The sequence below is a fragment of the Crocodylus siamensis genome, chromosome 3 (assembly GCF_052110815.1).
Source record: "Crocodylus siamensis isolate JL-2025a chromosome 3, ASM5211081v1, whole genome shotgun sequence".
NCBI lineage: Eukaryota > Metazoa > Chordata > Crocodylia > Crocodylidae > Crocodylus > Crocodylus siamensis.
In genome coordinates this window covers 91861959-91884035 of record NC_143397.1, presented here as the reverse complement: position 1 = coordinate 91884035, position 22077 = coordinate 91861959, and the positions used below count along the sequence as shown (strand labels likewise).

Below are 22077 nucleotides of genomic sequence, written 5' to 3'. Positions count from 1 at the left end.
TCTGGCGAACTAATTGTGTTTGCAAGAGGAATTTATCTTCTCTCTCCTGGGCACGTGTGCAGACACAGGAATTCTTGCAGCCTACTTCCGTTTCATACTAACATACACGTAGTTACATCATTACATACATCGCATGTATATTTTAATTAGCTATTTGAGTATGCGGGGCGGAGAGGTAAATATGCAACAGCTCATTAAGCATGCTCAATGCTACAAGAGTTCAAAAGTTTATACTCCAAGGCCATGCAGTTAAATTCCAGTTTCTGTAATCAGCATGAGAAAGAGTAAGGAGGATGGGGGAGAGGAGCCTTGGGCAGTATTTCTTTCTTATCAGGAGCAAGATGCAAGCTGTGAATTTCTAACAATATTCCCCCCTCAAGATGCTTTCTGCTTCCCATTCTTGGCTAGTACTCTTAACATCCACCTTACTACTCACTAGCCACTTTGGGGCCAAAGGAAAAGCCCTCCAAGGCCACTGTCTTCCGACCTCCTGGAGTCCCCCACAGGCCCAGCAGTTGGTGAGATTGAAAGTACCTGCAATTCTTTCCATCATGTCAACATACAAATTTGCTTCTAGGGGAGCAATTGAGGGGAACGGGGATATAGGGTGGCAGCTAGGGCTGCTCAATCCTGCCTCTTTTACTACATAGATAACAACAAGGCATATTAAGACTCTCGCCATATCCTCCCTCTCTTGAGATCAAATACAGCCTAAACTTTTCCTTTCTTACTTCTTTATCTGATTTTCTGGACTCTGATTAAGCCGTCTCAGGTGCACTTGGAGATCACCAGTAGGTTCACAGCTCCACCTGTTGGCTTCTTGTTCCGAGGACGGCTCAGCCTCCGGAGTGAGCTTGTCCTGGGAGCTGGCGTCCTCTGATGCTCGTGGATGTCGCTTTACATGGGTATGGTGTATCCAATGGTCATGGCCGGCAATCTCTACAGTGGTGTGGGTTGTTAAAAGTACCTGGAAAGGGCCACTCCACCTCTTAGTCAAAGGTTCCTTTTTCCACCGCTGCACCAAGACCCAGTCTCCCAGGCGGAATTCATGTACCGGAACGTCTAAAGGCAGACGTTGAAAGGAGGCTGCATACCTGTGAAGAGAAGACAAGACAGACTGCAAAGCAATAATGTACATGTGAAGCTCGCTATTACCTAATTCAAAAGTTACATTTTCTCGCATCCCAGGAGGTAAGACTCGAGGACGCACGCCAAACATAATTTCATATGGGGTTAATTTAATGCCCCGTCGGGGAGTGTTTCGAATGCAAGTAAGAGCTAGCGACAATGCCTGAGGCCACTTAAGGTGTGCTTTAATACAGATCTTGGTGAGTAGAGTTTTTAAGGTCCTATTCATGCGTTCCACTTGTCCTGAACTCTGTGGTCTCCATGGTGTGTGTAGTTTCCAAGTGTTCTTGAGAGCTTGTGCGACTTCTTGAACTACCTTTCCCACAAAGTGTTGTCCTTGATCCGACTCGATGGATTCGGGCAGAGAATACCGGGGAATAATCTCCTGCAACAGATACTTCACTACTGTAGCCGCAGCGGCAGTCCTGGTGGGCCAGGCCTCGACCCAACCGGAGAGCTGGTCTACCATGACAAGTAAAAACCTATGATGTCCGGATCGTGGGAGCTCGGCAAAATCAATCTGCCATGCTTGTCCAGCGTACGCTGCCCAGGGTCTACCTCCCATTGGCACAGGAGGTTTCGTTCAAGGGTTTACTTTCTGACGTGATGCACCTGGTAGCAATACGCTGAGCTTCTACATATAGCCCTGGGGCTACTGCTTGGCGGATCACTAGATCACCCATAGCCAAGCCTCCCATATGGGTACTTGCATGGAGCTGGTGCAGCACCTCCCGAAGCAATGGCCTGGGTATCATGACTTTCCCTCCTGGTACTATCCACCACCCATGGGAGTTCTTTTCTGCGCGAGCCTCCTGTGCAAATTTATCTTCTTCAGGGGAATACTGCGGGACTAGATCCCGGACGTATGGCCATACGGCATGGGACAAGGCCTGCCTGGATACTTCCTCCGCCTCTCCACCAATAAATGCAGCTTCCTTTGCTGCCGCATCAGCCCTTGCGTTTCCAAGCTTATGCTTTTCCTCAGCAGCCTTCCCATGGGCTCGCACATGAATGACTGCTACCTCTTTAGGCTGGTGGAGTGCCTCTAGTAGCTTGATAATCTGGGGGCCGTTAGCAATCTTATTCCCAGAAGCCGTAATGAAACCTCTTTCTTTCCACAATAGTCCGTGCGCATGAACCGTAGAAAAAGCATAGCGAGAATCAGTATATACATTAACCCGCCGGCCTGTCCACAGCTGTAATGCTCGGGTGAGCGCAGTGAGTTCCGCGGCCTGTGCTGACCATGAGCTCGGCAATGACTCCCTCCATACTACCTCATCCAAGGTTACCACTGCACATCCTGTTCGTCTTTTTCCATCGATGACAGAGCTGGAGCTGTCTATGAAGTATTCAGCATCTGGGTTTTCAATTGGGTCCTCAGCAAGATCAGGTCGCACCTGTGTGGTTTGATTCAGGACCTCAAGGCAGTCATGCGTTGGTCTCCCTGGTTCCAGCAGCAAGGTTGCAGGGTTTAAGGCTGTAGTATGTTTGAAAGTAAGTCCTGGATTAGAGAGCAAAAATATCTCATACCGTGATTGTCTGGAGGGGTTGAGAAACTTTCCTCCCTCAGTCCCTAGAATCTGGGGAACTCCATGAGGAGTGTGTATTTCCATATCCACACCCATGACTATCTTCTGGGCTTCTTCAACAACCACTGCTGTGGCTGCCACAGCCCAAAGACAGGCTGGCCACCCGAGTGCAACTGGATCTAGAACCTTTGAGTAATATCCCACGGGTCTCCAAGTTGGGCCTGATGGTTGCGTCAGCACCCCTGATGCAACCCCTCGATTCTCATGAACATACAGTCAATATGCCTTTTTATTATTTGGGATGGCCAGGGCAGGGGGCTGGGTTAATGCTGCCTTAAGCAGATCAAAGGCATGCTGCATTTCTTTATTCCATTTCCATTCAGTGAGACTCTCCTTGGTCAGGGAGTCATACAGTGGTCTAGCCTTTCCACCATAATCTGGTATCCATAGTCGACAGAACCCAGTTAGCCCTAGGAATGCCCGCGGCTCTTTGGGTGACTTAGGTGAGGTTAGACCTTGGATTGCCTGTATGCGATCTGCACTCAGGGCTCTGACTCCTTTTGAGAGCTTATATCCCAAAAATGTAACTTGAGGCTGACATATTAGGGCTTTCTCTCTAGAGACTTTATATCCTTTTTCCCCCAGAGTGTTTAGCAGTGACCTGGTGGCTTCCTCGCAGAGTTGCAAATTTGGGCTTGCAACCAGCAGGTCATCCACATACTGGAGGAGAGTCACTGCGGGGTGTGATTCCTTCCACTCCTCCAAGTCCTTCTTGTAACTATCTTATAGTTTTTAGCAAAGACTTTATATTATTTTCTCTTTTTTTTGTGTAACTGCCGCGCGGCACTCTCACATTTATGTAACCTTGAAGTGGACTGTTAATCAAAATGAATGCTTTGTACTTCTCTCCACTGGCATTAAGCTACACATGCGCATTCTGTAAATTTCATTTCTTATCTAAAAGTGTCATTTTTGCAGAAATGAAACTTATGTAGAAAATCTGCCTAGCAATAATTATGTAAAAGAAAATTATCCTATCTGTATACTATAGTTAGTGTCATAGAGGCAGTCCAACAAACATTTATAAAAGAGGCAAAAAGCAGGAAGCAGCAGAGACGACAACTGGAAAACTCTGTGGGCCTGATCACCCCGCAGACCGGTTCTCAGCCTCCCCGCCTGGGCGTATCCCAGCGAAGATAAAGGCCTCAGAAATCCGACAACTGACAACGATTCACTGTGTTACAGTATTGCTTTGTGTTTCCCAATTATGAGCCGTTGACCAGTTCTGGGACTTAAGGAGCCGGCAGCCGCACCTAGCTTTGGACTTGTTCCACTGTTGGAACGCAAGGGCTGGCTCTGGAACCTCGTGAACCAACGGACACCCTATAGACTATCCCATTCATGAGCTGTTGACCAGTTCTGGGACTACGGAGTCGGCAGCTGCTGGCTCTGGAACCCCGTGAACCAACAGACCCCTTTAGTATCCAGCATACTGTAACTGAAGAAACATCGGAGACTCCGCTTCTCGACTGCCTCTCATCGTAGCTTAGACAGCATATCTACGCTCGCTATACTTGTATTTACTGCAACTTCGTTCCAACCGGCCTCCCCTCTTACTTGTAAGAGGGTGAGGCCAGGTGAGTGAATAAATCTTTTTATTTTACTCTATATCTACTCCGTAATAACTTTTATAACTAACATTCCATATCAATGAGCCGTTGACCAGTTCTGGGACTTAAGGAGTCGGCAGCCGCACCTAGCTTTGGACTTGTTCCACTGTTGGAACGCAAGGGCTGGCTCTGGAACCTCGTGAACCAACGGACACCCTATAGATTAAGAGACACTAACTACTTACTCTAAGTCGTCTACTTGTGCCAACTCGGCGAACCTCGAGGGCGGCTAAGAGCTACCTCAATTCCGCCCCACAAGCCGCGCGCTCGCACAACTCCGCAAAGCCCGCGGCTCCCCTAAGCGGTGCCGGAGCCGCTAGCCCGGCATTTCGCCACACTTCTGAAGGGCAAGTCCGAAAATATGGGGGGCTGCTATGAATCCTTGTGGGAGAACTGTCCACATGAGCTGGGTTTTATGGAAAGTATCTGGGTCCTCCCATTCAAAAGCAAACAATTTTTGACTCTCTCGGAGAAGGGCAATGGAGAAGAAAGCATCTTTCAAATCTAACCCTGAAAATATTTCGACTTCCCCCAGTACTTGTGTTAAAATCGTGCGTGGGTTCGGGACTACAGGGTGGTCTGAAAGAACCTTCTTATTTACTGCTCGCAGGTCTTGGACCAGTCTATATGAGACCCCATCTGCCTTCGGCACTCCAAGAATGGGGGTATTATATGGTGAGGACCCTTCCACTAGCCATCTGTACTTCTTGTATTTCTCTATTAACGTCTTGAGTCCAACTCTGGCCGCTCGGCTGAGTGGATACTGCTTTACCCGAACGGGCCCCTCCCCATCCTTGAGTATGATCCTTACCGGGGAGACCGTCTTAGCTCGTGCAGGGGTTCCATCAGCCCATACCGAAGGGTCTACTCCAGTCACGTGATCTTCAGCACTTACTACAGGGCATCGGTCCTCCAGGAGAGCCATCTGATAGTTTGAGCTCTGCTTGACAGGTAACTGGACCACCATCTGATCATCTCTGCAAAATCTCTCAGCTTACAGTTTTGTGAGTAGGTCTCGCCCAAGTAGCGCAACCGGGCAACTTGGAGAATATACAAAGGAGTGCTCAAGCAAATGGTCCCCCACTTTGGTGAGGAGTGGCTTACAAATGGGGAGTCGGGATTGCGTTCCCTCAATCCCTTCCACAAGAACATGCTGTTCGCTAGTTCTTGCACAGCAGGGTTTTTCTGGAATCATTGAAAATGTAGCCCCAGTATCAACCAAGGCTTCAAAGTCTCTGCCACCAACCCTAATAGTTACCATGGGATCTTCTCGGGCTCCAACCTGAAGGATAGTGGTCTTAGATCCCTGTCCCCTTCATTCTGTGTCCTCACTCTTTTCCTCTGCCTGCATGAGGTGACCCCTTGGTTCACCCTCTCTCTTCTCCTTCAACTTTGGGCATTCCCTCTTCCAGTGTCCTTTCTCCCTGCAGTAAGCACAAACATCTGCTCCCACTCTTCCTCCTTTCCCTTTCTGTATCCCAGCCTTTCCAGGGTTACCTCCAGTTATAGCAGCTGCCAGCACTGCCATCTGTCGCTGAGCCTTTTTATCCTCCTTGCGCTCCTGCGCTTGCTCACGATTCCCATATACCTTATATGCAATTTCCACCAGCTCTGAAATTGGTTTCCCGGGACCTCCCTCAGTTTTCTTTAGCTTCCTACGAATATCAGCAGCGGATTGACCAATAAACATAAGATTTACCATGCGTTGATTATCTCTAGATCCAAAAACCTGCGGAACGCCTCGTACAACCTCCCGAGGAAAGCTGAAGGATCCTCTTCTTTTCCCTGTCTCACTTCATACAATTTAGACAGATTAGTAACCCGGGGCACTGCCTTTCCCATTGCTTCCACTATAATCCCCAGATACCGTGCACTCAGCTCTCTTCCTGCCACGGTATGATTATCCCATCCCGGTTCCTCAACAGGGCAGGTATCACGCAAGGTACTACCGGCAGCTCCCTCCGCTTCTACCCTGGCTGCTGCAATGCGCCCTGCCGTCCCCAATACTAATCTCCTCTCCTCAGGGGTCAGGAGGGTTTGGAGCATCATCTGGACATCAGCCCAAGTGGGTCAATGGGTTTGCCCAATGGATCGAAACAAGTCCCTCATCTTTTCAGGTTCTTCACAAAAAGAGGGGCTCTGATTCTTCCAATTGAATAGATCTGAAGTACTAAATGGGGTGTAGACAAAAGTTGCATTGCCCCTCTCTCCGATAACCTCTCGCATTGGGCAGTTCAGCACCGGCCGTGATTCTACAATCTTGCGCAAATTATAGCCCTTATTCCCTGATTCAGATGGGGCACTTGGCTGAGGCACTCGCTCTGAATCATTAGGTATGCTTTGATACGCCGGTGGTGGTTTCCCTGAGGGAGGGAGCGGTGGTGCAGAAGGACTGGGTCCTGAGGAGGTGTCTGATTCATCCTCGCTACTTGTCAGGGTGACCGGAGAGCAAGCCCCATACTCGGCCAATTCAGGTTCCCCCCCCACCCCCATTAGATTCAGGGAGTATAGGCGGTCCTCCTCGGGTCTTTCCTTTAACAACCATCACATGAGACTTTACTAAGCATTTCTTAATCCAAGGTGGCTGATTTTGGACCACTCCTAACCAACAGTCTATGTAAGGGAACTTATCCCAGTGTCCATTCTGCATAACTATTTCATGGATAGCTATCACTTCTTTTACTACAAAGGATCCTTTCAGGGTCCAGTGGACCCCGAATGTTGGCCACTCGAGTTGACAAAACTTAATTAAATCATCCTTTTTCATCTTCACCCCATAATCTGCCTGCTTTGTAAATTTGCTAAAGTTCCGTAAAACACAACCCAGAGGAGTACTTGACTTTTCTACACGGGAGCTACCCGCACCCATTTTAATGCCCACAAGAGTGCGCCCAATGCACACCAAATACCAGAAAGCGCTCACTAAAGCATCTGAGCCAGGACCGTCTGCAAAAGTACCAAATACCAGGCCAAAAGACTCCCCGGAACAAAACCAAATCGAACAAGTCTCTTTGTCCCCGGATCCAGAAACCAAATTGGGCAAGGGGATTCGTATACTCACTCAGGTATCCTAGAGATCTCGATCAGAATGCCGGAATGTGTGTCTGGCGTCCTCAGAAACCAAGAATTTTGCACAGGTAGCCTTTAACCTCCCGGGTACCCCGACTCACGTCTCAAACCCCCTGGGCGAGCCCAAAAAGGCGGCTCGGTGTGCACTCCCCGTGGCGGCAGGGACTATCTTGTCACTGGGTCCCATGGTGGTCCAAGGAGCTCCTGCCTGGCTCGCCAAATTGTTGCACAAAGGCGGTTCGTTTCCCTGGAGGCGTGCTGAGATCACAGACACACAGACATCAGTCGGCACAAAAGGATGTATTTGTTTGCAAACAAAGGTCAGAGAGTGGAGCTTTGAAGCTCAAATCACCTCTGGCGAACTAATTGTGTTTGCAAGAGGAATTTATCTTCTCTCTCCTGGGCACGTGTGCAGACACAGGAATTCTTGCAGCCTACTTCCATTTCATACAAATATACATGTAGTTACATCATTACATACATCGCATGTATATTATAATTAGCTATTTGAGTATGCGGGGCAGAGAGGTAAATATGCAACAGCTCATTAAGCATGCTCAATGCTACAAGAGTTCAAAAGTTTATACTCCAAGGCCATGCAGTTAAATTCCAGTTTCTGTAATCAGCATGAGAAAGAGTAAGGAGGATGGGGGAGAGGAGCCTTGGGCAGTATTTCTTTCTTATCAGGAGCAAGATGCAAGCTGTGCATTTCTAACAGGAGGGTGCACGGGAGGGCCCAAGACCCTGCCTGCGAACCCCCCAGGGTAGTCAGTCCCAGCCGTAGCCAGCCTACCAGAGGCATGACACAGATGGGCACGTGCTGCACCCCGAGGGTCCCCTCGGGCTCTGCAACCCCCCCCTCGGGCACCTCAGAGATGGCCACCCAGACGGAGCCCATGGTTCCAGGCTCCACCTACATGGAGCCCCTGGCTCTTGGCTGCAGGGGCTGCCTGTCCTTTTTTTCAGGCTCTGGGGCCCGGGAGCATGGCCACCTCCCCGTGTGGGGTCTGCTCCCTTTTGGGCACCAATGACACGGCTCGGAGCGCTCCCAGCCGGGTCACAAGGTACTACAGGGATTTGGGAGTGGGGCTTAAGGGTCTGGGAGCACAGGTGGTGTTCTCATCGATCCTCCCAGTCTTGGGCTATGGGCTGAGGAGGGAGAGGAGGATCCACGCAGTGAACCAAAGACTGCGGAGCTGGTGTCATCGGGAAGGCTTTGGCTTCCATGACCACAGCCCACTATTTGGCAAGAGAGGCAGCGAGCTGCTGGGAAGAGATGGCCTCCACCTCTCTCCCCTGGGGAGGAGGCTCTTCTCAGCCAGACTAGCTGACCTGCTCCACTGGGCTTTAAACTAAGCCCGCTGGGGGATGGGGGGATTACCATCGCTGCTGGCCCACTGAGAAGCCCTTGCAAAGCCAGCGAGCAAAGGCACTTAAGGGAGCCCACCCCTGCCCCAACCCTGGTACAATCTGTGGGCAAGGCAAGAGCTCCCAAGGGGACACTTGCCTGCCTGTACACAAATGCCAGGAGCTTGGGGAACAAGCAGGAGGAGCTCATCCTCCTGCTCAATGCAAAGAATTATGATGTCATTGGGATAACGGAGACCTGGTGGGACTCCACCCATGACTGGACCATGGGTATAGAGGGCTATAACCTGTACAGGAGGGATCGTGTAGATAAAAGGGGCAGGGGTGTAGCTCTCTATGTGAAGGAAAGCTACATGTCCCTGCAAGCTGATATTGGTGACCAGGGTGGACAGCTAGAGACCCTCTGGTTTAAAATTTGTGGGGAACATGGCACAGGGGGGACAATGGTGGGAGTCTACTACAGACCACCCACGCAAAGTCCTGAGCTTGACCAGGAGTTCGCCCGGGAGCTGGCTGAGGCCACATGCTCCAGGACCATGGTTGTCAAGGGTGACTTCAATTACCCAGACATCTCATGGGAGGATCGGTCAGCAAAATCCAAGTGATCGCAAAGCTTCATCTCGTGCGTGGATGACCTCTACTTGACTCAAGAAGTCTATGGGCCAATGAGAGGCAAAGCACTGCTTGACCTGGTGCTGGCTACAGGGAATGACCTAACTGGCGACCTAGTGATCTATGGGAAGCTGGGTGACAGTGACCACAAGCTGATCACCTTCACCATCCGCCGTAAAGCTGGCAAGTCAGTCAGCAACACAGAAGTCCTTGACTTCAGAAAAGCCGACTTTGACAAGCTCAGGAGGCTAGTCAGTCAGGCCCTAAGGGACCATGACCCCAGGGAGAGGGGAGTTCAAGAAGAGTGGTTGCTCTTCAAGGGAGCGATCCTCAATGCACAAGCTAAGTCTATTCCATCTCGAAGGAAAGGCATCAAGAGGGCACAGCAGCCCTCCTGGCTCTCCAGAGATCTAGCAGACCTCCTAAGGCTAAAAAGAAAAGCCTACAAGGGATGGAAGATGGGATTAATCTCCAAGGAGCATTATTCTGCACTGGTCTGGTCCTGCAGGGAGCATATCAGGAAAGCCAAAGCTGCAACTGAACTCCAACTAGCTTCGAGCATCAAGGACAATAAAAACTCCTTTTTCAGATATGTGGGGAGCCGGAGGAAAAGCAAGGGCAACTTTGGACCCCTGCTGAACCAGATGGGGCAACTGACAACTGATGCCCAGGAAAAAGCCAACCTATTAAATGGGTACTTTGTGTCGATCTTTCATCAGTCCCATGGGACTCCCATGCCCACTACGGGACATGGACGTCCGGGTGGGGAAGTTCCCCTGCCCTCCATAAATGCTGACCTTGTGAAGGAACATGTTGAGAAGCTGGATACCTTCAAGTCAGCTGGCCCTGACAATCTATACCCCAGGGTACTCAAGGAGCTGGTGAGCGTCATAGCCCAGCCCCTGGCACAGACCTTTAAAAACTCCTGGCGCTCTGGTGTAGTGCCCAAAGACTGGAAGAAGGCCAATGTGGTGCCGATCTTCAAGAAAGCGAGGGAAGTGGATCTGGCTAACTATAGGCCTGACTTCTATCCTGGGGAAGATCTTAGAAAAGTTTATTATAGAGGCCATCCTTAATGGACTGGCCGAGGCCGAGGCCGAGGCCAACATCCTAAGGGATAGCCAGCATGGGTTTGTTGTGGGTAGGTCTTGCTTGACCAATCTCATTTCTTTCTACGACCTATCACCTGGACAAGGGAGATGAGATTGATGTAATTTATCTTGACTTCAAAAAAGCCTTTGATCTTGTATCCCATGATCACCTCTTGGTGAAACTAGCCAACTGTAGCCTTGGGTTCACCATGATCCGCTGGCTGGGAAATTGTCTCCGAGGTCAGATCCAGGGGGTTGTAATTGATGGCAGTCACTCATCACGGTGTCCTGTGACCACTGGGGTCCCCCAAGGCTCTGTCCATGGACCCATATTGTTCAACATCTTCATTAATGATGTGAACATTGGAGTCAGGACCGGACTGGCCAAGTTTGCAGATGACACCAAACTTTGGGGCAAAGCATCCACGCCAGAAGATAGGCGGGTGATCCAGGCTGACCTGGACAGGCTCAGCAAATGGGCGGATGAGAACCTGATGGTATTTAACACCGAAAAAATGCAAGGTTCTCCACCTTGGGATGAAAAACCTGCAGCATCCTGCAGCATCCTTATAGGCTCGGCAGTGCTACGCTGGCTAGCACTACGGAAGAAAGAGACTGGGGATCATCATTGAACATGAGATGAACATGAGCCTCCAATGCGATGCTGCAGCTAGTAAAGCGACCAAAACGCTGGCTTTCATCCATAGATGCTTCTCAAGCAAATCCCAGGATGTCATTCTCCCCTTGTACTCGGCCTTGGTGAGGCTGCAGCTGGAGTACTGCGTCCAGTTTTGGGCTCCACAATTCAAAAAGGATGTGGAGAAGCTTGAAAGAGTCCAGAGGAGAGCCACGCGCATGATCAGAGGTCAGGAAAACAGACCTTACAACGACAGGCTGAGAGCCATGGGGCTCTGTAGCTTGGAAAAGCGCAGGCTCAGGGGTGATCTGATGGCCACCTATAAGTTTATCAGGGGTGACCACCAGGATCTGGGGGAACGTTTGTTCACCAGAGCACCCCAAGGGATGATGAGGTCAAACAGTCATAAACTACTATGAGACTGTTTCAGGCTGGACATAAGGAAGAATTTCTTTACTGTCTGAGCCCCCACGGTCTGGAACAGCATGTCATCGGAGGTGGTTCAAGCACCTACTCTGAACACCTTCAAGAGCAAATTGGATGCTTATCTTGCTGGGATCCTATGAACCCAGCTGACTTCCTGCCCTTTGGGCGGGGGGCTGAACTCGATCTTCCGAGGTCCCTTTCAGCCCTAATATCTATGAAATCTATAAAGTTTATGAAAATTAAATATGCAACCCTGGAAAGAGCATGTGAAACCTGACCTGCAGATAAAACCTAGCTTGTTTTTCTGTTATGATTATGCTGGGCGGGGAGAACTTAATATCTTGCCTTGCAACTGGATAGGAGGAGCACAACCCTCTCACCACCCCTTAGCCCAGCATAGCCACATGCAGGACCTCATCTAGCAAAGTGGGCGAAAGGCAAGGGCCAGCTGAACAATGCAAGAGCCAGACTGGGTGGCAGGGCAAAGCAATGGGGGCAAGCAAGGTGGGGAAGGGACCTGCTAAAGGCAGCTGGGGCTGACATACCACCTACAAGGCACAACCCCAGTCGCCCACATGCACTGCTACTGTGCCATTAGCCTGCCCCAGGAGCTGGGCTGCTGGCTGACCACCGCCCCACGCAGGGCAGGGGTGCCCGGGCTGGCAGGCACACACCATGTTGTAGACCTCACCGCAATGGTGTAGTTGTTCTCGCACCAGTCCACCAGTTCCTTATTCAAGCCACTGCCGGTGCGCAGCTGCTCCCACAGCTGGAGGATGCCCATGGCTGGGTAGGCACAGCAGTCACTGCTCCCACTGCCTCTCCCTGGCCTGATGTGAAGAGGCAGCCGCAACTTTGTTGCTCCCAGACTGTTGGACGCAAGACCCACTGCCTCCTGCTTCCTGCAGGCAGCCCTACCCCGCTTGTCAGGAGTGAGGGAAAGCCCAGCCGACTGCTTGCCCCAGTCTGCACACCCTGCTCAGGTGGGATGGGCTCTCAGGCTGGTGGGAGAGGGTGCTGGACCCACCCCCCTCCCAAGTTGTGCTGGCTTTGTGAGGTTGTTGGCTGTAGGTGGTTTAAGGTCACAGGCAGACAAGGTCTTTGGGTAGATGTGACATCTTTTATTAGAGCAACTAAATAGTTGGAAAAACTGTTCTTTGCAAGTTTTGGGCACAGACTAGCATGCTTGTTCTTAATACTATAGATTCCAGTGTGAAACCTCTGGGTATGTTCAGGTGTGCGTGCATGTGTTTTTGTTCGGGAGGGAAATAGCAGGAGCACAATATGTCCCCAGGGAATGCCTGTGCACATGTGCTTTAGCATGCAGCATGTTGCCCTGGGTGGGGTAGCTCCTGGGCTGGCTCCAGCAGCCTTATCTTGGGACCTAGGGGCCTCCTGGGTCTCCGCTGGCGGCTGGAGTAAGGCTGTGGCCAGCATGTGTGCCATCGTTCTTTCTCAGGCATGGATTGTTTCACACTGGAAACCAGTTTTGCTCTAGTTGATTAAGAGTTGACTCATGTCTGTATGTCTGTAGCCCAAAAAGAGTTCCTTATTCAAGCCACTGTCCTTAGCACAGTTGCTGGGGCCGGTGGGGGGCGGGGGGTGCAGCATGCTCCGAGTTGGAAAGTGTGGCAGAGCCAAGCCGTGCTTTGGGCTGGACAATACTTTAGTCAGGGATGCCTGGGAGAATTGCCCAATGTCACGGAGCCATAGAGTGGGGTGGCCCAACAAGGACTTCCATCTCTAATACCAGCCCAAAAAACAATTCTTTATTTGAGCCATTATACTTAGAACAGTGGGTGGGGAGCTGTCAGATAGCAGCTGGGCATGGCCAAAACAATTTTTGGGTTGGGCAAGTCTCTGGTCAAAGATGTCCACGAGAGTCCTCCAGAGGCACAGAGGTATGCCATGGGGTGGCCCAAGAAGGATTTCTAGCTGTAATCCTAGCCCAAAAGCCTGTCCATATATCTAGCAGAGTGCCTGAGGTGCTGTCAGTTAGCACTGTGGCATGGCCAAACTGCCTTTTGGGCCAGGCAAGTGTCTTGTCAGAGATGTCCAGGAGAGTTCCCTGGTAGCACAGAGGTAAGTCAAGGAGTGACCTAAAAAGGATTTCTAAGTATAATCCTAGCCTAAATGCCAATTCCTTATTCAAGCCAATGCATTTCGTACAGTGGGAATGGGGGGGCTGTCAGTTGGCAGTCTTGCACCGCCAAGCTGCGCTTTGGGCCAGGCAAGATTCTGGTTAGAAGTGTCCAGGAGAGTGTCCCAGTGCCATAGAGTCATGGTGTGGGGTGGCCCAAGAAGTATTTCCATCTCTAATCCCAGCCCACCTGCCAATTCCCTATTCGAGAGCATATACTTAGCACAGTGGCTGAGGCGTTGGCTGTTGGCAGCCTGGTATGGCCAAACTGCACTTTGGGCTGGGCAAGTCTGGGGTCAGAGATGTCCAGAAGAGTCCCCTGGTGGCACAGAAGTGTGGTCTGGGGTGGCCCAAGAAGGATTTCTGGATATAATCCCAGCCCATAATCCAGTTCCTTATTCACGTCCAGATACTTAGCACAGTGTCTGGGCATGGTGGCAATTGCCAACCTGGCATGGCTAAACCTCCCACCACTTCAGTGTTGTCCCTCTCTCACCTTCTCCCCACTGCTTCAGGTTCAACCCCCACTCCCCTCTGTCCCCCCACAGCCACTTCGGGTCTGCCTGGCCTGCATCTGCCTGTCTCCCTACCCCTCCCTCCCTGCCTGCCCCCCATCTCCTTTTCCCTGCCAGTTGTCTTGGGGGCATCCAGGATGGGCAGCCACCGTGATACCCCACTGGCCCTCAGGCAGGAAGATGGGGGGGCACCCTGGCTGCTCAGATGGCTGGGGCACATTTCCCACCACCAAAATTCACCAGCAGTGGTTCAAACTTGGGCCTGTGCAGCATGTGCCACCCAGCCAATCACCTCCCACTCTCTCAGAGGAGCATGCCCAGCTGGCTAGAAGCATTACAGACAGGCAGACAGCCAGACTAAGCTTTTTATTAAGTTAATGGATATGGGGGCTGCAGTTAGCAGTATGGCATGAAGAAACCATACTCTGGGCCAGGCAAGACTCTTGTCAGGGATGTCCAGGAGAGTGCACCGGTGCCACAGTCATAGTGTGGGGTGTCCTAGAAGGATTTCCATTTCTAATCCCAGCCCAAAAAGAGTTCCCTATTCAAGCTACTGTCCTTAGTACAGTCACTGGGAGTGGGGGTAGAGGGCAGCAGCTGCGTGCTCTGAGTTGACAGCGTGGCAGAGCCAAACTGCGCTTTCAGCCAGGCAATGCTCTGGTCGAGGATGCCTGGAGAATCACCCAGTGCCACAGAGTCCTTGGCAACAAGGACTTCTCTAATCCCATCCCAAAAAACAGTTCCTTATTCAAGCCATTATACTGAGAAGAATGGCTTGGGGGCTATCAGTTAGCACCTTGGCATGGCTAAACTGCCTTTTGGGCCAGGCAAGTGTCTTGTTAGAGATGTCCAGGAGAGTTCCCCAGTAGCATAGAGGTAAGTCAAGGAGTGGGCTAAAAAGGATTTTTAACTATAATCCCAGCCTAAAAGCCAATTCCTTATTCAAGCCAATGCATTTCGTACAGTGGGAATGGGAGGCTGGCAGCCTTGCACCACCAAGCCAGGCAAGCTGTCAAGCTGTTCCTTATTCAGTTCCATGTATTTAGCACAGTGCCTGGGGTGCTGGCTGTTGGCAGCCTGGCACGGCTAACCTGTGTTTTGGGCTGGGCAGATCTCTGGTTGGAAATGTCCGGGAGAGTCCCCCGGTGCCACAGAGGTCTGGTCTGGGGTGGGCCAAGAAGGATTTCTGGGTACGATCCCAGACCCAAATCCAGTTTCTTATTCGGGTGCATACAGTTAGCACAGTGGCTGGAGTGCTGTTTGTTGGCAGTCTGGCATGGCCAAATCGCACTTTAGGCCAGGCAAGTCTCTGGTCACAGATGTCCAGGAAAGTCCCCCACACAGGTATTCTGATAGGAGGCCCAAGCAGAATTTCTAGCCATAATCCCAGCCTGAAAGCCAGTTCCTTATTCAAGCCATTATACTTAGTATAGTGGGCATGGGGGCTGTTAGTTGGCAGCCTGGCATGGCCAAACCGTATGTTGGGCTGGGCAGGACTGTGGTCAGGGTTCTTTGGGACTGTTCCCCAGTGGTATCACCATGAAATTTGGGGTGGCTCAAGAAGTATTTTGCCCCATAATCCCATCCTAATCTGACCTTGGTTTAGGGCTCTGTACTTGATGTGAGATATTATTTTGCATATTAATTAGTACCTATGCCTAGCTAATGAAATTCTGTCTCTGTAATTCATTAATAACAAGCTTTTATTGGATCTAGATTATTTTGGAAAAAGGAACCAGGAATAAGGAACTGGGAATGTGGAATAGGGAACTGGGAATAAGGAACCAACTTCAGCCTCATCCCCTGCACTGCAAATTACATACCACATGTGCATGCTTATCTGGACCTGCTCTCTGACTTTATCTTGTTAAATGTGTTTGAATACTTGGTCGTGTTTGAGTTTGAATACCTAGGAGTGTTAATACTGCACAGCACCCCACAGCCCCCTGACAAAGATATCCTGGCACCATGGGGTACTGCAGCATGCCATTATTCCACACTAAAAGGACTGCATCATTTCTAACTCCATTTAAGTGATTACCAGTTGACATGAGTCAACTCTTAATCAACCAGAGCAAAACAGGTTTCCAATTTAATACACCTAAAGAAGGAAACTACATGGTGAGTATAGGGTGTATGCCTTGGAAACTAACTGTCCTTATCCACGGTAAGTGGTGCTCAAAGACTAGCATGTGAAAGCCACACCTCATTTTCTGGGTGTAGACATATGCCAGGTACAGAGATTCAGTTTTTCCTGGGAAAAACCAGTACACAGAAGGTTTCTACTGGTAGAAACCAGTACACAGAAGTTCAGGATTTTTTTCCCAGAGTATGCAGAGTTTCAGGATTTTTCTCCCTGGTTATTCCAGGAATCCAGAAACAACCAAGTATAAATCATTCTTGGGAAAATTTCTATGGAATTTACCCTTCTGAGAGAAAACACAACATGGGTCTCCAGCATCCTAAACTGCTTTGCTCCTGATCTCCCTCTGCCAGCCTCCCCAGAAACCAGTCACTCTCTGGACTCTACTACACCAGCTGAACAGGAAGCAGAATGCACCCACTTCAAAATTGGATATTGTGCTTTACCAGCTCTAGCAGCCAGGGTCAGTCAATCAGGGCTGCTCTTTGCATTGTTGCCATTCTGTCTCCAGGCAGACTGAGGGAATCAGAAAAACATAGTGTGATGTGCAGCACTGCAAGTTCTCTTGCTCTTTAAATACCTATTCAGGCATGTCCGGGGAAGTTTTTCTCCAGGGCAAACATGGGAAAATTCTCCCAGGTCATTTATTTGAACACGTGTACATAGCCAAATCAGCACTTCGTTGCCGATTTACTGTGTGCGCTCCTATGAGCCTGCAAACAGATATTATATGCACTTAGTTCTGTGTGTGCATGCACTTCCAAACTGCCTGTAATTTAGGTACTTTCTCAGCTTATCTCAAAAAAAAACCCTCTTGGAAAATTTAGATCTTAATCTCCAAGTCCCTCAGTTTTTCCATCTGTAAAATCATATAGCAATGCTCATATAGCAATGCTCCAATACCTCACTGAGGCTTTAAAAGGAGGAATTAACAATGCTATGAAAATGCACAAGATCCTCAGTTTGAAGGTACTAGATCAAAATGTATTGATAATTATGAATTATTGATAAATCAGTTCGTTATCAATTCTCAAAATATCCATTAATGTTCCATTTCCTAGGCAAGTGATGTGAGACTAAGACCTTAAATCAGAGTCAAGAATAAAATCCCCTGAACTAAAAAGGAAAGCATACAGACATTCAAAAGTGGGGATTACAATATCTATTCATTGGTAAGAAAACTGCATGGAAATGGTAACACAGCAACATAGTCAACTGCTTGCTGCATTAGGAAAGAAATGAACATTTGGTGTACATTTCTCTTTGTTCAAGATGATTTATTATGATGTCCTTGTTATTTTTAAGCATTAGATCTCTTGTATGTTTTCAATGGATGCACCTGCTGGTAAGGATTTTGATACTGACATGATGTCAAGAAAGAGAACCCTGGAAGCCATCTTGCTGGCGCCAGATATTTATCCCGATGAACCTGCCAGCTTGCTTACATGATTAAAGATGCAACCTACAGTAGGAGCCATCCTTGCTTTATTGGCATGTTTAGGCATTAAAGACCAACTCACCCAAAGTCTCCTTTTATATCAGAGGAGGAGATAGTTGCTGAGGTTGTTTTTGGAGGAGCTAGCTATTGAGATTATTTTGTGTGTCATACCCCCTTGCAAAGTCTGTTCACAGAGACTGTATGTCGCAGTCTGGGTTGTTAGCTTGGCTCCAGCCAATCTGTAGCAGATGTTGAACATAGCCTCATGCTAATACGGTTTCTGATCGGGGGGGGGAAGCTTAAAGTTTACTAGAGTTACCTTTCAGGTGTAGAACAGGAAGTTTACAGTCAGTGTAATCTTTATTCTGGTATCCCAACTTCTGTGGAAACTGATAAGAGGGCAAGGGAGAACCTTGCATTTACACAAATGAAGTTTTTGGAATGCATTTTATTTACAGAGCACTAGTTTGGTTCTCAGAACTCTGGCTCACCTCCCAGTTTCCAGCTAATAAATTGTATTAAGGACACCTAAAAATATATAAGGCTGTTTTCTCAGCTGGGATAAATTGGCTTTTAGACCATTGAGTTTTTAATAAAACTGTATTGTATACCAACTACATCCCTGGCTTGTATTATAACAGTGACAGTATTAGCCTATTTTCTAGGCAGGAGTCTTTTTTCATTCTTTTCTTTGTAACTTCATAACTCTCCAATAGAATCCTAAAACTTGATTAATCAAATTTGTTTACAAATGATAATACAAGGATAAAATGGAGTAAAAAGCTTGAGAATCAAAGCCACGCTCATCCTTGTAAACTCATTCCCCCCTAAATTTGGGCTAACACCTAGCATTAGTGAATTCATTTTTCTTGTTTTGCATCAACATATGGATGGCATTTTGCAGATCATTTTAAAGACGGAAAATAAAGTAGTGCTTAATGTGACATTTACAAGGCTTGCCTGCCCTTAGAAGATACCTTTCCCTGATTCTTTTTATAATTACAAGTTGTCACTCTTTAGCTAAGTAATATTAATGTAAAACTTTATTGCTAAAGCATTTTCTATATTTAAACAATTTTGATTGATTATAGTAGGTTCAGGGCTTACCATGCTTTTAAAATTTAATTCTAAACCATTTTTTAAGAAACAGACTATACCATAATTTCTTGTATAGAGTATGGACCTTTCCCCACAAAGAACAGTTCTCATTTTCTTTTTCCAGTGAGACAGTAAAAAACAAAACAAAAAAAAAACCCAACAACAAAAAACAAACAAACAAAACCAACAACCCACACCCTTTGCCTTCATTTTTTATATCCCTAAGATAGGGAATCAGTTCTTGCTTCCACGCTTGTGTAAGATACTTTTAACCTGAAAAATCCAACTTTCCCTTTGATCCAAATCCCTCTTTGCTGCCTGTTTGCTCTGTTTCCAGGTACTTTTTCAAACATCCATGCTTCTTGGCTCTGGGTGTTGCTTAGATTGTCTACTGCCACCATGTTTTATGGGTAATAATGGGTTATAGGATGAGAATCCATATCTCAAAAAACCTTCTTTATTTGGAGAGCTAATTATAGAGAAGTTGCATTTACCCCAACATCCAGCAATGTTCTTAAAGACTGGGTTTGTAATGCTGTAGGCTGCTATGGGCAAAGTCTGGGCAGATCACAGCAGGGTATGTTTGATCAAGCTAGCTGAGCTGAACAGTTGTACTTTTGCTGGGTCCTTGGCCAAAGCCCACACTGTTCAAAGCCCTTGCCTCTGCTGCAGCCAGGCTGGTGGATAATACCCAGAGGCTACCCTAGGCTTGTTAGCAATGCAAAACAAAAGAAGTTAAACAAATAAGTTAGCACTTAGCTGTCTTCCAGTGATTACACCAGGCTTTGCCCCCTGGCTGCCTCTTATCTTATCAGAGGCTTTGCAGAGCCTGCAAGCTTGTGCAACAAGGCAAATGAGCAAGCAAATAGAGAAGAGCCCTGCTGGTGGCTGCTTAGCCCCTGATAATTCCTAGCTCCAGGCAGCCTGCTTTCTGGCCAGGTGCAGCCCCTTAAGGCTGTCTTTCAGTGTCTTTTATCCTTCCCACTCTGGGCTAATCCTCTCTCATTCCCCACACCTGTGTCAGTTCCCTTTGCTATGGGGCTCACTATGTCCCAGGACCTGGTTCCCCAGCCTCTGGTGAGCTCTCCTTGGTCTGGGGTGAGTGTGCAGAGGCACTTCTGGGGTGTGGGGCTTTTCATACTCCCCTGGACATCCCCCGAACATTTTGCGTTCTGCAAAATGTTCTCTCAAGCCACCTCCAAAGGCCTCCCAGATTACTGAAAAGCTACTGGCCAAGGAGATTTTTCAGATGCTGGGTAGTTCTTTGTAGGGGAGAGCGTAGGAATGGTTATCACACACACTTGGGAACTGAGTGAACTCCATCCTTGTGTAGAGCAGTGGTCTCCAAAGTGGGATGTGCGCACCCCAGGGAGTGTGCAAGATGATCCATTGGGGTGCAGGAAGAAAATATTAGAACCTCTATTTATATTTTTAGTTAAAAAAATAAGAAAGAAATTAAGCTTTATGAATATTTAATATACGGATTGACGCCCTCACTTGGTCCGTATGTCAGATGGTCACATGTCACGTACAGTACGTGAGGTATCCTGAGGGAAGAGTGGGAGTTCCACAACGTGGAGGGGTTGAGAGTGGCGCCCTCACTCGTTTGTTTGCTTTCAGCATATTGTGACGTATTGCAGTTTACGCATGCCCCGTTAAGTGGATTTATGGATTATATTACCTAGTTTTAACTAAACTAACCCTCACAAAATAGACAAGCGGCTTAAAAAGATTCCTGCAAAGAAACCGCGGATTGAAGATAATACGAATAATGTGAGCACAAATGAAAAACAAGAAAATGGCAGAGGTGACACTTCTTCTCCTTGTACGAGCTCTTCGTCAGCCACATTACGAGATAAAAACAATGACAATCTAATCAGATCCGACAAGAAGTCAGCCAAAAAAATTCAAAATTATCAAGAAGACTATTTGAAATATGGATTTACATCCACTATCATTAACGATGAACCTCGCCCTAAGTGTATATTGTGTCTTGAGATCTTAGCTAATGATAGTATGAAGCCATCATGATTAGCAAGACATTTAAAAACTAAGCATCCAGAACATGAAGACAAACCTCTACAATTTTTTCAGTGATGTTTCAAGTCATGTGATACTCAATCCAGTACTTCACAAAATTTCACTAAACTTAATGATAAATGTTTAGAAGCCTCTTTTGAGTTTTCTTACTTAATAGCAAAAGACAAAAAGCCACATACCATTGGGGAAACATTTGTTCTTCCTGTCGTGGTAAAAATGGCTGAAATAATACATGGAAAACAATATGGCGACAAACTAAAATGCATGCCTTTGTCAGCAAATACTGTTGCATGATGCATAGAAAACACCGCTGAAGATTTGAAGAACCAAGTATTAGAATAAATTCCGCAGTGTGGGAGGTTTGCTATACAGTTGGATGAAAGTACAGCTATTTCTAACATGTCTCAGCTTATAGTATTTGCTATATTCTGTTTCAATAATGAAATACACGAAGAACTACTTTTTTGTGAGTCATTAAAGGATAGATGTACCAGAGAAGATATATTCTCAACAGCAAATGACTTCTTTAATAAAAACAATGTTTTATGGGAAAACTGTGTAAGTGTAACCACTGATGGAGCAGCTGCTTTGACTGGAATAAAAAAAGGATTCCGAGGTATGGCTACAGAGAGAGCACCACACGTCAAATTCATTCACTGCATCATTCACAGGCAAGCCATTGCAGCAAAGAAGTTGGAGCCAGAAGTGCACAAAGTGCTGCAGGATGTCATTGATGTGGTTAATTTTATAAAAACTAGACCTTTAAATAGTAGAATCTTTACAATACTGTCTAATGAGATGGGGAATGACCATGAAAATCTTTTATACCACACAGAGGTTCATTGGTTATCTCATGGCAAAGTGCTTAAAAGAGTTGTTGAACTTAAAGATGAGTTACACATTTTTCTTTTACAAAAAGACAAGTGTTCCAAATTTGCTGACCTTTTCTGCGATGACAAGTGGCTGTCAGTAGTATGCTGCCTAGCAGATATTTTCGAAAACATAAACACACTTAATCTGTCCCTTCAAGGTAAAGGTGACTCAATGAGTGAGAAAGTAACTGCTTTTCAAAAGAAACTCATGCTATGGAGAGAGCATTTTGAAAATAGATGTTTGGAAATGTTTCCATCATTATGTGATTTTGTTGCTGAAAACGATGTGTGTCACCTATAA

At 47.7% G+C, this 22077-nt stretch overlaps 1 protein-coding gene across 1 annotated transcript; it reads left to right on the top strand.

The window, feature by feature from the left end:
• Positions 1-21303: 21303 nt before the first annotated feature.
• LOC149868538 (zinc finger BED domain-containing protein 5-like) lies at positions 21304-22077 on the top strand. Its single transcript, XM_090037649.1, has one exon. It carries the CDS (start codon positions 21304-21306, stop codon positions 22075-22077), a length of 774 nt encoding a protein of 257 aa, XP_089893775.1.